Below are 12,349 nucleotides of genomic sequence, written 5' to 3'. Positions count from 1 at the left end.
TTCAGTTCAGCTGACTGCGGGTAGGGGATCAGAGAGGGGTCAGATAAAGGCAGTGGAGGTGTTTGGGGTAGTTTGGCGGTTGGTTGTGGTGCTTGTGGGTCGCCGACAGAGTCAGAGTCACAGGTTCGAACCCTCTTAGCCAGGAACAACAAAGCAACAGAGCAGACAGGAAGTCCAACAGAAACAAGACTTTTATTTTCTAAATCATCACAGAGTGTTTAAATGTGTGTACAGTGTGTACAGAGCGTGTACAGAGTGTGTGTACTGTGTGTACATGTGTCTATGTGGGCTTGGTGAGCAGCTGGCTGGAGAAGTCGTACAGATCTTTGTTGACCTTCTTCAGCGTCTGAACTTCTTCTTCGAGCTCTGCGACTCGAACCTTCGTGTTCTCGCCGTCACCGAACACCGACTGAAACACAACACACATTATACATATATCAGACAGATAGATTTATACCCCCATCATGCATCTTTAATGGCAGCAGAGTGATGCATTGTGGGAGGATGCTCCTCACAGAAAATATCCGTCTGATAAATAAGATACAGATTAAAACCGGAGTAGCGCCGACACCCCACCGCGTCTGAATTCTAGTTTCAGTTCAGATTTAAACTTTATTAACGCCACAACCGGCTTATTTACTTTGTACCTCCATGCTCCTGCTGCTCAATCAAACATATGCCCCGCCCACTCCGAGGGCTCTAGGTTAAAGGGGTACTTCCCAGGGACAGGTGAGGGAACACCTGCAGCCCCGCCCCCCTCTCACCTTGTCAGTCACAGCGTTCATCAGCGAGTTCAGCCGGTCAGCTTTCTGCAGGTACGTCTCCTCCTCCTCCTGAGAGCACATGAAGAACATTTCAAAATAAATGTCTGAACGCTTTTGGATTTTCAAAATAAAAGAATGTTTTGGGGCGAGCAGTTCAGAGAGACGGCGCACGCTCGGGTTTTTCAGGTGGAAGAAAATTTCCTCTCTGACATTTTGTGGGTTTAGTTTATTTATTCGAGTAAAAAGTTCAGAGAGCTGGTGGAACGCAGAGAACTCGCCGCTCGTCTCCCAGCTGAGAGTCCCGCCCCTCGGCCTCAGGTATCTGGGACCACCAGGATCAGGTCTCTCTCTGAACGGGCAGAGAGCCAGAACGGCTCTTTCTCTGGTCCCCATGAAACCTGCATGAATCACAGTTTGAGGACTTTGTCCCAGAATAAGGTTTAAAAAGAGTTTCTCCCCGCAGGTTAGACTTCTGCTGCACGAGCTTTCACCACACCGCCTTCATTTACGGCTCTATGCAGAGCGCCGGGACGGGACGCCGTGAGCTCCTCCCACCTGGAATTGATGCTAAGCTAACTGAGGTTCTGGATGCAGTCAGCAGATACCGTCTCCGTTTACAGAAGGCTCGCTGCGAGGACTGCAGGTCACACCGTATTCTGGCGGACAGGTAGTGATCTGATCCGGTCACACGTGCTCCTCGCCGCCACACGATTGGCTGAAAATGTTTCCCGGCTGTTAAAAAGCAGACGATTGGCTCTCTAGTGGGAGGGATTAGTCTAACCTAATTTCAAATTAAAAGTCTTTTGGTCTGAAGGTGAAACGGTCGACAGTTTTAGTCCTGAATGCGCCTTGTCTGAACAGGATGTCAGCTTCACTACCGGGACAGATGATGGACGTTAACATCTACGAGGTTCATGCTTGTTCATTTTGATTTAAATGAAACGTGTTCACATTTAGTCAAACTGTCCCGTCGGTATCAACGCTTCACCTGCGACTCACCTGAGTGTAGGGTCCGAGTCGGACGCACACCTCTCCTGACTCGCCCCCGTCGCCCTCGGAGGCGTGCAGGTGTCGGCTGAAGCGTGGCAGAGGGATGGCAGGCCGACTGTCGGGCAGGAACATGTTAGCAGGAGCCGCCATGATGATGGCGTTCGTCACCGGACCTGAGCACACAGACAGGAAGTGAGGTCAGAGGTCCACAGGTTTCAGGACTAATGTCTGTTACAACCATAACTCATCCCTCCTGCTCACAGCCTCAGATCGACGCAGTCTGTCGGAGGAGGAGCACGGCGGCAGCGATGATGAGGGTTTTAAATCCGTCCAGCAAACTGATAAACTGTCCCCCAGGAGCCTCGGCGGGCCCCTGACCTGTGCAGGGCTCAGGAGGTCCCTAATGGACAAGCGGAATCACAATATCTAATTAACGAGAGGCCAGCATAACGAAGGAGCAGAGCCCACCAGCTTGGTCTGACCCGATCCCACCCCCTTTAAAGGAAGACCTCCTGAGCTCTCGAGGAACTCGGGACTCGTATGATCAGAGTCTGACTTTGCAAAGCAGAACTGAAATGTGTCCTTAACCGTTAATAAGAGCTGACGTCTGAGATGGTAATGTTCTGTTCTTGGAAAGCGTCTTTCAACCCTAACCCAAGTAACTGATCATCATTTAGAGTAGACATTCCTAAGACAGTCCATCTCAGTCTCTCAGAGTCCACGATGAGGTCTTCAGTCCCTAAAGAGGTTCAGAGGGACATCTTTAACTTTCTGTCCATCGAGGGATGATACCAGACTGACCTGACTAACAGGAATCAGGTGACTGGCTGAAATAAATCTCGTCTGATTGGTTGTTTCTGTCTCCTGCTTCTCCTCTTTCACTTCCTGCAGCTGCACACTAACAGACCAATGAGCCGTCAGCTGCACTGTGACATCAGCAGAATGAGGACGGAGCCTGAAGGCAGCGCAGATCAAAGTGAGGACGAGTTCCTGCAATAAGCTCAGAGAGAGAGAGACGCACTCTGGAGTCCTACCGTCACACTTTACTGAAGAAAGAGAAGTGGCTTTCTTCCAGGTCACATGACCTGCTCATAAATTCACCTCACACACACGTTAACAAACATGTCCGCCAAACATCAGCTCCTTTCCACTGGCATGAAGGCTGGTCAGGTACATGAGCTGAATTATGACCACCCGCCTAATAATGTAAAGGGCCCCTCTTCCAGACCAGCCCCGGCCATGGAGGCCCAGGTCGGTGTAGTGTGAACCAGGGGCGGGACTCTCTGGGCAACGATAATCGATGCATCTAGATGCGTCATCTGTTCTCTACAGGATCTCTGGATAATTACAGAGCATTTCATTTGCGCATTAAAATCCAAAAGAAACTTCTCCTAATTAGCTTGAAAGGACTAGTTTGCATCCCTGATTTACTTCTTTAACCTCTCAGCTCCACGGTCCCTCATTTCTTCAACAGCCAGCTGTCAGAGTGTGATGCTGAAGGCTCTGGGGGGGGGGGGGGGTATCAGAACAGAGCCGTGTGTCGACTGACTGCAGAGCAAATAAAGTCTGATTTTACTTTGAAAAACACATCCCACTTCCCCTGCTCTGACCGTACCTGCCCTCCAGGTCCCGTCCTCCTCTCAGCTTCCAGTCTGAGACATGGAGCCTGCGTGTTTCCAGTCTGAGTCATTTCCTGTCCTCCTCCTTCACCGTCTTTATGTTTCATAATAAAGTTAATCCTTTCAGCCTCTGCCTTTAAGATAACTCTCCTCTAAAAGCTGCGGCCGACCTTCACTTTATCCCGTTATGGGCCTCTTCAACTTCTGAACCTGACAGCCGATCTCTGATTGGTCCATTACTGTCAGTCTTCTACAAACACACTGTGCATCATCTGAACGCTGCATCGAGGCTCCGATTGGTCAGAAGGACCGCACTCGTTCTTTAGTCTGACGGGCAGAAAAATAAAACGACGCTGTGCAAGAGAAGAGAAACATCAGCATTTCCGTCTGCTTCCTGTGGCTTCCAGCTAACGAAGCGTCGCTGATCCTGCAGGACTGAACTCCTCCGTCCCGACAGAAACATCCTTTGAGCGGACGCTTCTTCATCCTCGTCCGTCGATGCTGTCGAGCTGCAGTTGGTATTCAGCTGAAGGCTTCAGCAGTGACACGAGGAGACGAGCTGAAGGCCGAGTGAAAGACTCAACATCAAACTTTCATCACATCTGACGGGAGAGCCAACAGAAGCTCCAGAGACCGGACTCGGCTTTAAAGAACTTCATGCTTTGAATCCGTTAGTTCTTCTGCTCCGAGATGAAGCATTCATCTTTATAAACTTATTTTCACTGAAACTGGACGAAGACATTTCGTCTGTTCAGTAAAAACACCAGAGAGGCAACGATCCACATCTTTAAAATATCAATCGACCCGTCAGACGGAGACACATCTGATCAGGGGAGGGTCGCTTTACCTGCCAGGTGTCGCTGAAGCCCACGATCATGGACTTCATTAATTTCTGATTCCCTGTGAAATATTAAAGCTGCTCCACTTCTGATGCGTCAGTCAAAGATTTAAGCAGCTCTGAGGCTCTGCTCTGTTCTCTGAAGGTACCAGACATTTAGTAGTCCATACCGGCGAAATGCCACGAGTCAACACCACGGTAAAAAACAAAGCAATAAATCCCATCATGCACTTCAACAACACAACAGAAGAACGAACAGTGTGAGGGAGAGGACGTCCAGGACAGATGATGTCTCTATATTCAGAAATTACAACCTGCACTGTTTTTCAGTAAAATAACTTTTCTTTCCAAACTCTCAGCTGTGAAATGTTTCAGCTGGTCTCCGTCTGCGCTGGCAGATTTTTAGTTGACTGAAATGGAGCGTATTGATCTTTTCAGACGGCCCCTAACTCCTCCTGCAGTGACAGGAGCGTCGGACACGGGCCCTGAGGTCAGCGTCTTACGTCAGTTCACTGCGGTGAGAGCGCCGTGTTTTTACAACATGGCAGCAGCGTGACGAGGCGCTGAGCGTCTTTCCACGCTGGACGCAGAGAAAGGTAGAAAGGTAGAAAGAGAAATTCAGGCTTTGACACGGAGCTGCAGCTGCACCGGTCGCCATCTTCTAGGAAAACAGGACCGACGTGTTTTCAGAACTCTGTTGTCGACCCGGAACCAAAATTTCTAAATTTCAGTTCTCGCTGCGATGTCAGCAGTGACGTGGACTGTGGTGATCCAGGAGCTGAAGCTCTGGATCTCTGGTCCAGCTGTGGTCCTGGTCTCGGTGTAGGCTGGAAGCGAAGGCAGAGCCGCTGGTATTCGCCCCCACAGAGAATCACTCTGATTCTGATTAATGAACGTCCTGATGGTTTCAAACGGCAGCCTGAGGGCGGTCAGTCTTTCTGAGGCGGCCGCACCGAGCCGGGTCACTCGATCCTGCACCACGTGGCGCTGCCTTCAAAGGGGGTCAGCCATTCTCCTCCAGCACAGACTAACAGCCGGCTGATGTTGGCTACTGAGCTGAAGAGAACAGACAAGTTTTCCTTCTGCTGCCTCTTTGTAAAATCATCTAAATCGTCCCTGACAAGCTGTTTTTACTCCGAAGCTTTAAATCCTCCTGAACATGAAAACAACATCAGGTGTTGATGAACGGAGCCGTTTAAACCTGCGACAGCTCAGCCTCACTTCAATCTCTGGAGGAGAAAACATTTTCCTTCCTCCAGCTTATCAGAAGAAAGCCGCAAAGAGCGAGGGGCCCCTGATCTGCCGTGTATCAGTGAATCAGAGCCGAGCCGCCGCCTGACGCTCTGCCAGACTCATTTCACGCCAACAAAAGCTCCAAATCACAACACGTGGGAGTCGTGAAAGACACAACCTTCAGTCCTCCCAGAAAACACTGCTCTCCCTCAACAATACAAGCCCGTTCCACGTCTCTTCTCCCGCCCGCGGCGCCGAGCCCCGGCCTGCTGCCACTCCAACTTCCTGTCTGGGGATTCTCCAAATTAATTTCTTTTCAGATTACCTCCAGGATCCATTTAAGATGACAAGCTGCTCGAGGAGCAGGAAGATGTTTGAGGTAATGACAGAGAGAGAGCTGCATCACGGTCATTAAAACAGGACGCGGCGGATTCACGCGCTGGAGATGACAGCTGAGCAGGCGCGGCAGGACGACCATTCTGCTCGCATGCGAACCGGAAAAACGATTTACAAGCACAACGTGCGAGTAACCGAGTAACTGCAACGAGCGAGCCGGATATTCAGCGGCGTCAGGAGCCTTTTGTTGAAACATGTGCAACTTTTCATAAAATCGACGTGCTCATCAATTTCACTTTTCATCAACAATCACCGCCTGGACGGGACATAAAAAAGGTCGACGTGCTGCAGTAAACTTTCAGATGTGTAACTCCTGCATCAGCGGTTGTGATCGCAGCTTTAACAGAGTCAGAGAGCGAGGTCGGCCATTGTTCTTACGCGGTGAGCTGTACAGTCGGCCAGTCTACTTTAAGCCTACATAGAATCACAATGCATACAGTAAAATTCTATCTGAACGTATTAACAGCACAGAATTAGACTCAAATGTAACTTTTTATCTAATGTTATAATTCCACACTCATTTAAACTAGTTTCTCCTCCGTGTTGTGGAGAGGACGTCAGGATGTGCTGCTTCTACCTGCCTCCTCCTGTTTTACTGAAGTTACGGTAACGCTGCTCTCTAGTCTTGTTTCCATCAGGTGTGGGAGCTGCTGCTGGATCGTGAATCCCAATCACAGACAAGTTTTTTAAGATGACTGACCAGTGTTTTAAATGTCTGTTTCAATATTTTAAAAGGCTTTGACTGAACTGAGTGTCCAGATATCAGGGCTTCACTTCCACAGTCCTCTGATGGTGTCACGCCACAGTGGAGCGCACACGCACTATAAATGTGTGTATAATAAACAGTTTGTTAAACTCAGTCGTACTCGAACGTTTTTCACTGTAGCGTGGAGCCCTGCGCAGTGCAGCTTGTTTGTGCTGCTCCTTATCTGACCCAACGGTTGTTGCGGCAGCGCCCTCTAGGGGCCGCACGATGGCAGCAAAGGAGGAAGTCAGGTGACGGATTATAAACAGGCATATAGTCCATATAAGGAGGTGGCGGGTCAAAGCCCGGACCGACACACTGTGACCGCTTCACAGCATTAACCGCGTGGTTAAGGTCACGTGACGTCCGTTACTTATGTATTGCAGTTAAGGTCCGGTCGCTCGTGTGGGGTTTTGGGAGGCGTGGATGAACGACCTGTTTTGTCCTTTAGGTTGGAGGACGTGTTGGAACAACGCCGTCACACATCAGGTCAGTGACCCCGTCCTGGTTCTGGATCCTGTAAAATGATACATGCTGCCTCGCATATTAGCTCTGATGTGAAATGAATATTTGAGGCCGTGCTCAGGGGAAGCCATCACACAGATCAGTCTGCAGTCTTCATTTTCCAGCGAGCTGATGTTTCTGTAACTGAGCGGCTGAATAAAACATCGAGCTGCGTTCTCCTGGGAGACGGCGAGAAAATAACAAACACGGGGAAATGACCGCCAGGTGACCTCGAAGGTAAAGCGAGAGACGTGATGCTGAAATATAAAAACAGGTGAGCGGATCTGTTCCTGTCTCCGTCAGTCTGACAAACTGTTTCAAAATAAAAGGAACATATTCAGCAAATTGTTCAATACAAAGAAAGAAATATTTTAAAATAAAAGACATCGCCTCATTTGAAAGTTAAATAGCGTCCGTTTAATGTTGAAGCTCTCAGAGCTGAAGTCTGAGCTCCCGCCAGCGTGAACATGTAGAGTCCTCAGGGTGGCGCTACAGGAAAGGTCACGTGGTCGTCTGAGCAGGAAGGAGATTTCTCCTTCTCCTTCCTAACTGAATATTAACCTGCAGTCTCTCTGACCCAGCAGCAGGCAACCACAGATCTAAAGTGGACCTTTCTTCAGAACTGTAGTTCTCTGCAAATGATGAAAGATAAATAAAAGAGATCCGATATGAGACTTGAAACGATTCAAGGATGCAACGCTAACACTAACAATGCTAATACAACATAGCACCACGTGACTGTGGGTAGGTTTCCTGTGTTCAGGTGAACACGTCAGGTAACTTACCAAGAAAGAGCCTCGCTGGTTTACAGTGCTGTGAGAATGCATGTTTGAATAAAGACATCAATCAATCAGGCCAAATTATAAACAACACGCTGCAGGAAAGCAGACTTGACCTGACTGATCATCGTCTGTATGCTGTGAAATAACTCGGTCAGAGTTTGACTGATCTCAGCTGCTCTCCACACGTTGCAACAAAGAGTCCGTCATTAATCCATAAATATTACTTTATGTGTTAAGCTCTTCTTCATCTGACCTCCATCTCCTGCAGCCCCTCACGGTCAGGATTCCTCTGATGTTGGACCGGAGGAGTCCCACCGGTCGCGCTGACGGGACTCGAGTCGCCGAATAAAAACATTTCAGGACAAACAGCCTGACTGCTGCTGTCCCGAACATCTCTGCGGTGTAACAGCCTCACCCGGACATTAAAGATGGAGTTTCCTGGAGCTGTGAGGTCACACGCTGTCAGCAGCTGTCGGCTCTGCTGAAGTGTCCTTGAGCAGGACTTTGACCCCCCACCTGCCGCCTCATTAACAGTCTCCGAGGACCGAGCTCACAGACTCAAATGGAAATGTGAAGAGACACAAACAGCCATTAACATCCGAGCGGGTCGATGGAACGATGCTCGGCTGCCGTGACGACACGCCGTGAATAATTCACAGGGAGACGGAGACAAACGAGGACACATGTCCTCTTGCTGTGATGTCACAACGCATCCTCCAACTTTTTTAATGAACAACAGCTGACTGAAGTTGGTTCTCATTTATCCACGTCCCGAGTCACCTTTCAAACTGGTTCGACATTTAAACTGGTTCACCTTTCAAACTGGTTCGACATTTAAACTGGTTCACCGTTCAAAGTGGTTCGACCTTCAAAGTGGTTCGACTTTTAAACTAGTTCATCTTTCAAACTAGTTCGACATTCAAACTGGTTCACCATTCAAACTGGTTCGACATTTAAACTAGTTCATCTTTCAAATTAGTTCGACATTCAAACTGGTTCACCATTCAAACTGGTTCGACATTTAAACTAGTTCATCTTTCAAATTAGTTCGACATTCAAACTGGTTCACCATTCAAACTGGTTCGACATTTAAACTAGTTCATCTTTCAAACTGGTTCGACATTTAAACTGGTTCACCTTTCAAACTGGTTCACCTTTCAAACTGGTTCGACATTTAAAGTGGTTCGACCTTCAAAGTGGTTCGACCTTCAAAGTGGTTCGACCTTCAAAGTGGTTCATCTTTCAAACTGGTTCGACATTCAAACTGGATCGACATTTAAACTGGTTCACCTTTCAAATTGGTTTGACCTTCAAACTGGTTCACCGTTCAAAGTGGTTCGACCTTCAAAGTGGTTCACCATTCAAACTGGTTTGACCTTCAAACTGGTTCACTGTTCAAAGTGGTTCGACCTTCAAAAGTGGTTCAACATTTAAACTAGTTCATCTTTCAAACTGGTTCACCATTCAAACTGGTTCGACATTTAAACTAGTTCATCTTTCAAACTGGTTCGACATTTAAACTGGTTCACCTTTCAAACTGGTTCGACATTTAAACTAGTTCATCTTTCAAACTGGTTCGACATTTAAATTGGTTCACTTTTCAAAGTGGTTCACCTTTCAAACTGGTTCGACATTTAAAGTGGTTCGACCTTCAAAGTGGTTCGACCTTCAAAGTGGTTCGACCTTCAAAGTGGTTCATCTTTCAAACTGGTTCGACATTCAAACTGGATCGACATTTAAACTGGTTCACCTTTCAAATTGGTTTGACCTTCAAACTGGTTCACCGTTCAAAGTGGTTCGACCTTCAAAGTGGTTCACCATTCAAAGTGGTTCGACCTTCAAAGTGGTTCACCATTCAAAGTGGTTCGACCTTCAAACTGGTTCACTGTTCAAAGTGGTTCGACCTTCAAAGTGGTTCAACATTTAAACTAGTTCATCTTTCAAACGGGTTCGACCTTCAAACTGGTTCGCCATTTAAACTGGTTCACCTTTCAAACTGGTTCGACCTTTCAAACTAGTTCACCTTTCAAAACTGGTTCCCCTTTTAAACCGGTTTACCTTTCAAACTGGTTCGAGATTTAAACTGGTTTGACATTTAAACTGGTAAGGCCATAATGCTAACGTGCCCTCGGGCCAGCAGACGCTGCATTCTGCCATATTTCAGCAGAGTAGTACTGGTCGCCATGGCAATGTACGTCCATGAATTTGGGGGGGCGGAGCTTCTGGGGGGGCACTGAAGGGAGGGGTGAGTTAGTTTGTCTCTGGAGAATCGCTTAGTGTCCCTTTACACTGGTTCAACATTTAAAGTATGGACACGGGACGGAAATGTTGAAGACCCACTGGATGTTTTCCCGCTGTCTGGCTCTTTACAGGTTATTCCGGTTGTTTTTTAAGGAATCGTTAAAAGGTTTTCTCACTTTATCGTGTCGTCTCTGTTGTGAATTACAGATAAAAACTTCAGCAGAGAAAGTCTTCCTCTCTGGATAAATCCAGTCTGTGATGGAGGACGGAGGTTTGTACTGAAAAGTAGATTCCTGCTTGTTGTGGAAATAGAAACTGACTAATTATCTCCCACTCAATTACAAATATTGATTGGCTGCTTGGCTCCGGCTGCTGGAATTACACTAATGGTCTGAATGTGGTCCAACATGGAGACATAAATCAGACTGGGTGTGTGTTAGAGGCTGAAGAGCTGCCAACACACTGCAGATACTCCCCGAGAAAACCCCCTGCTTCCACACACAGACCGAGGGGTCCTCTGAACACCTGGACTCACCTGAACACCACACCTGGGTCGCCTACTTCAGCTTCAATGCAATCGCAACAGCTGCTTTACAAACACAAACATCACCCGAGTACAAGTTATACTAAAGGCTTGTTCACACTACACAATTTGCCTTCTTGTGACGGGAGTCTTCAAGTCGTTGTGGCGTTCACACTATGTCACCTGACGCTGCTCTCCAAACCACATTAAGTCAAGAAAACACACAATGTGAAACAGGAAATGAGGCGATCCTGCAGACGAAACAGCTGTTTGTTATTATAAAGAGAAAGAATCTGGGTGAAAGGATGGATCAGCACATGCAGATAGGAGGGATCGTCTGAGCTCCAGAGAGCTGCAGCTCCCCGACACCCAGTTAACTCCTGACAGCTCACGGCCCCAAAAGGAGAACAAACATTTTCAGCTGAGGACTGCGGTTTACTTTGGCTTCAACTCAACAATCAGTCAGGATTTCAGTTAGATGCTAAAGTTACTGTTACCGTGTCTGGGGTCCGCTGGCAGAACACAGTGGACGGACGGTAACTTTACAGAGTTGTTCTTTTCTTTAGCTTGAACCCAGACTTTGGACACTTTCTTCTTCGTCCCTCACTATTTTCTCTCTTCCTCCACTTTGCAAACAGCGGCATCATAATCACGTTGTGTGCACAGCGTGTGACAGTAATAAATGTCCATGCGAAGCAGTTTGTTATATAGTTATATGGATTAAACGAAGCCTCGATGCAAAGAATTTGTGTCGATGCATTTTAGTAATCGATTTCATCGATGCATCGTTTCAGCCCTACTCCTAACTGAGACTTTATCGACATGTGATGTCGTGACCGGACTAAAATGTAGTTTCAAAATGTTACCAACATCTCTTTTTGTTTAAACAACAGGAGAACTGTAAGACCATGAACCAGCACGTTGTGAACAGACCAGTTCAAAAACTGGTGGGAAGTCTGGGCCGTCAGAGCAGCTCCGTAAATACGAATATATATTTTTCAGTGCCTCGTTACTGAAGAAAAAACTGACCTGAAGACAAAAAGAAACGCTTCAGGCGGTCTTGTCAGTGTGCGAGCGATTAGTTTCTGATGAGCAGCCTCTGCCGCCAGGGTGTGACTGAGGGGTGGTTTAAAGCATTTGAGTCGGAAGACATTTACTGTAGCAGAAGGGAAGCCACGTGGCCATAGAACAGCTGGTGAGAACGACGCACACAGTAAGGCTCTTCACAGAGAAGCCAACTAGTGCGTAGGCTCTGAAGGGGATCCTTCAACTTGTGTTCTTCATCAGATAACCTGAAATAAATTTGACTTAAATGAGAAATAATTATTGGTTTCGGCTGAAAAAGACTCAAATGTTTTCAGTGACTGAAACTTCACTACTTACTTTAAAAGACTAAATAAAAACTTGGCAGAGCGAACCCCGGTCCAGAGACAGACGAGAGACGGGACGGAGCAGCCGTCCTGCAGCCAGGACCAGAGTCTGGGACCCGAAGTGGTGTCTGGAGAGTAAAAGCGGCGTGTTGTGTTCAGGTCCCCTTGGAGCCGTCAGCCTCTCCCAGTCATGCAGACGGATGTTTCTTAATAACGGGCGATTCGACACGTCTAGACTCGACAGCCTGGAGGACTGAGACATTCAGCTCTGCAGAGATATCAGACTATGGAACTGATTCCTATCTGTCATTTCTCACTTTCCTGTTTGCCGGCATGAACTCTGA

At 47.6% G+C, this 12,349-nt stretch overlaps 1 protein-coding gene across 1 annotated transcript in view; it reads right to left on the bottom strand.

Annotated features, from left to right (window-relative positions):
• Positions 1–269: 269 nt before the first annotated feature.
• The window catches only part of LOC119889395 (WD repeat-containing protein 18-like), a 34,965-nt gene continuing 22,885 nt past the window's right edge, over positions 270–12,349 (bottom strand). Inside the window, exons 8-10 of the mRNA XM_038700323.1 lie at positions 1,764–1,927; positions 765–833; positions 270–409 (exon numbers count right to left, since the gene is read on the bottom strand). Of these exons, the coding sequence (XP_038556251.1) occupies positions 281–409; positions 765–833; positions 1,764–1,927 (362 nt within the window). The 3' untranslated portion in view covers positions 270–280. The remainder of the gene's footprint in view (positions 410–764; positions 834–1,763; positions 1,928–12,349) is intronic.

This window comes from Micropterus salmoides, unplaced genomic scaffold, assembly GCF_014851395.1.
Source record: "Micropterus salmoides isolate LMB-PRFRI ecotype aquatic unplaced genomic scaffold, ASM1485139v1 Ms_hic_scaffold_5, whole genome shotgun sequence".
Classification (NCBI taxonomy): Eukaryota; Metazoa; Chordata; class Actinopteri; order Centrarchiformes; family Centrarchidae; genus Micropterus; species Micropterus salmoides.
This window is presented reverse-complemented; position numbering and strand designations above follow the sequence as displayed.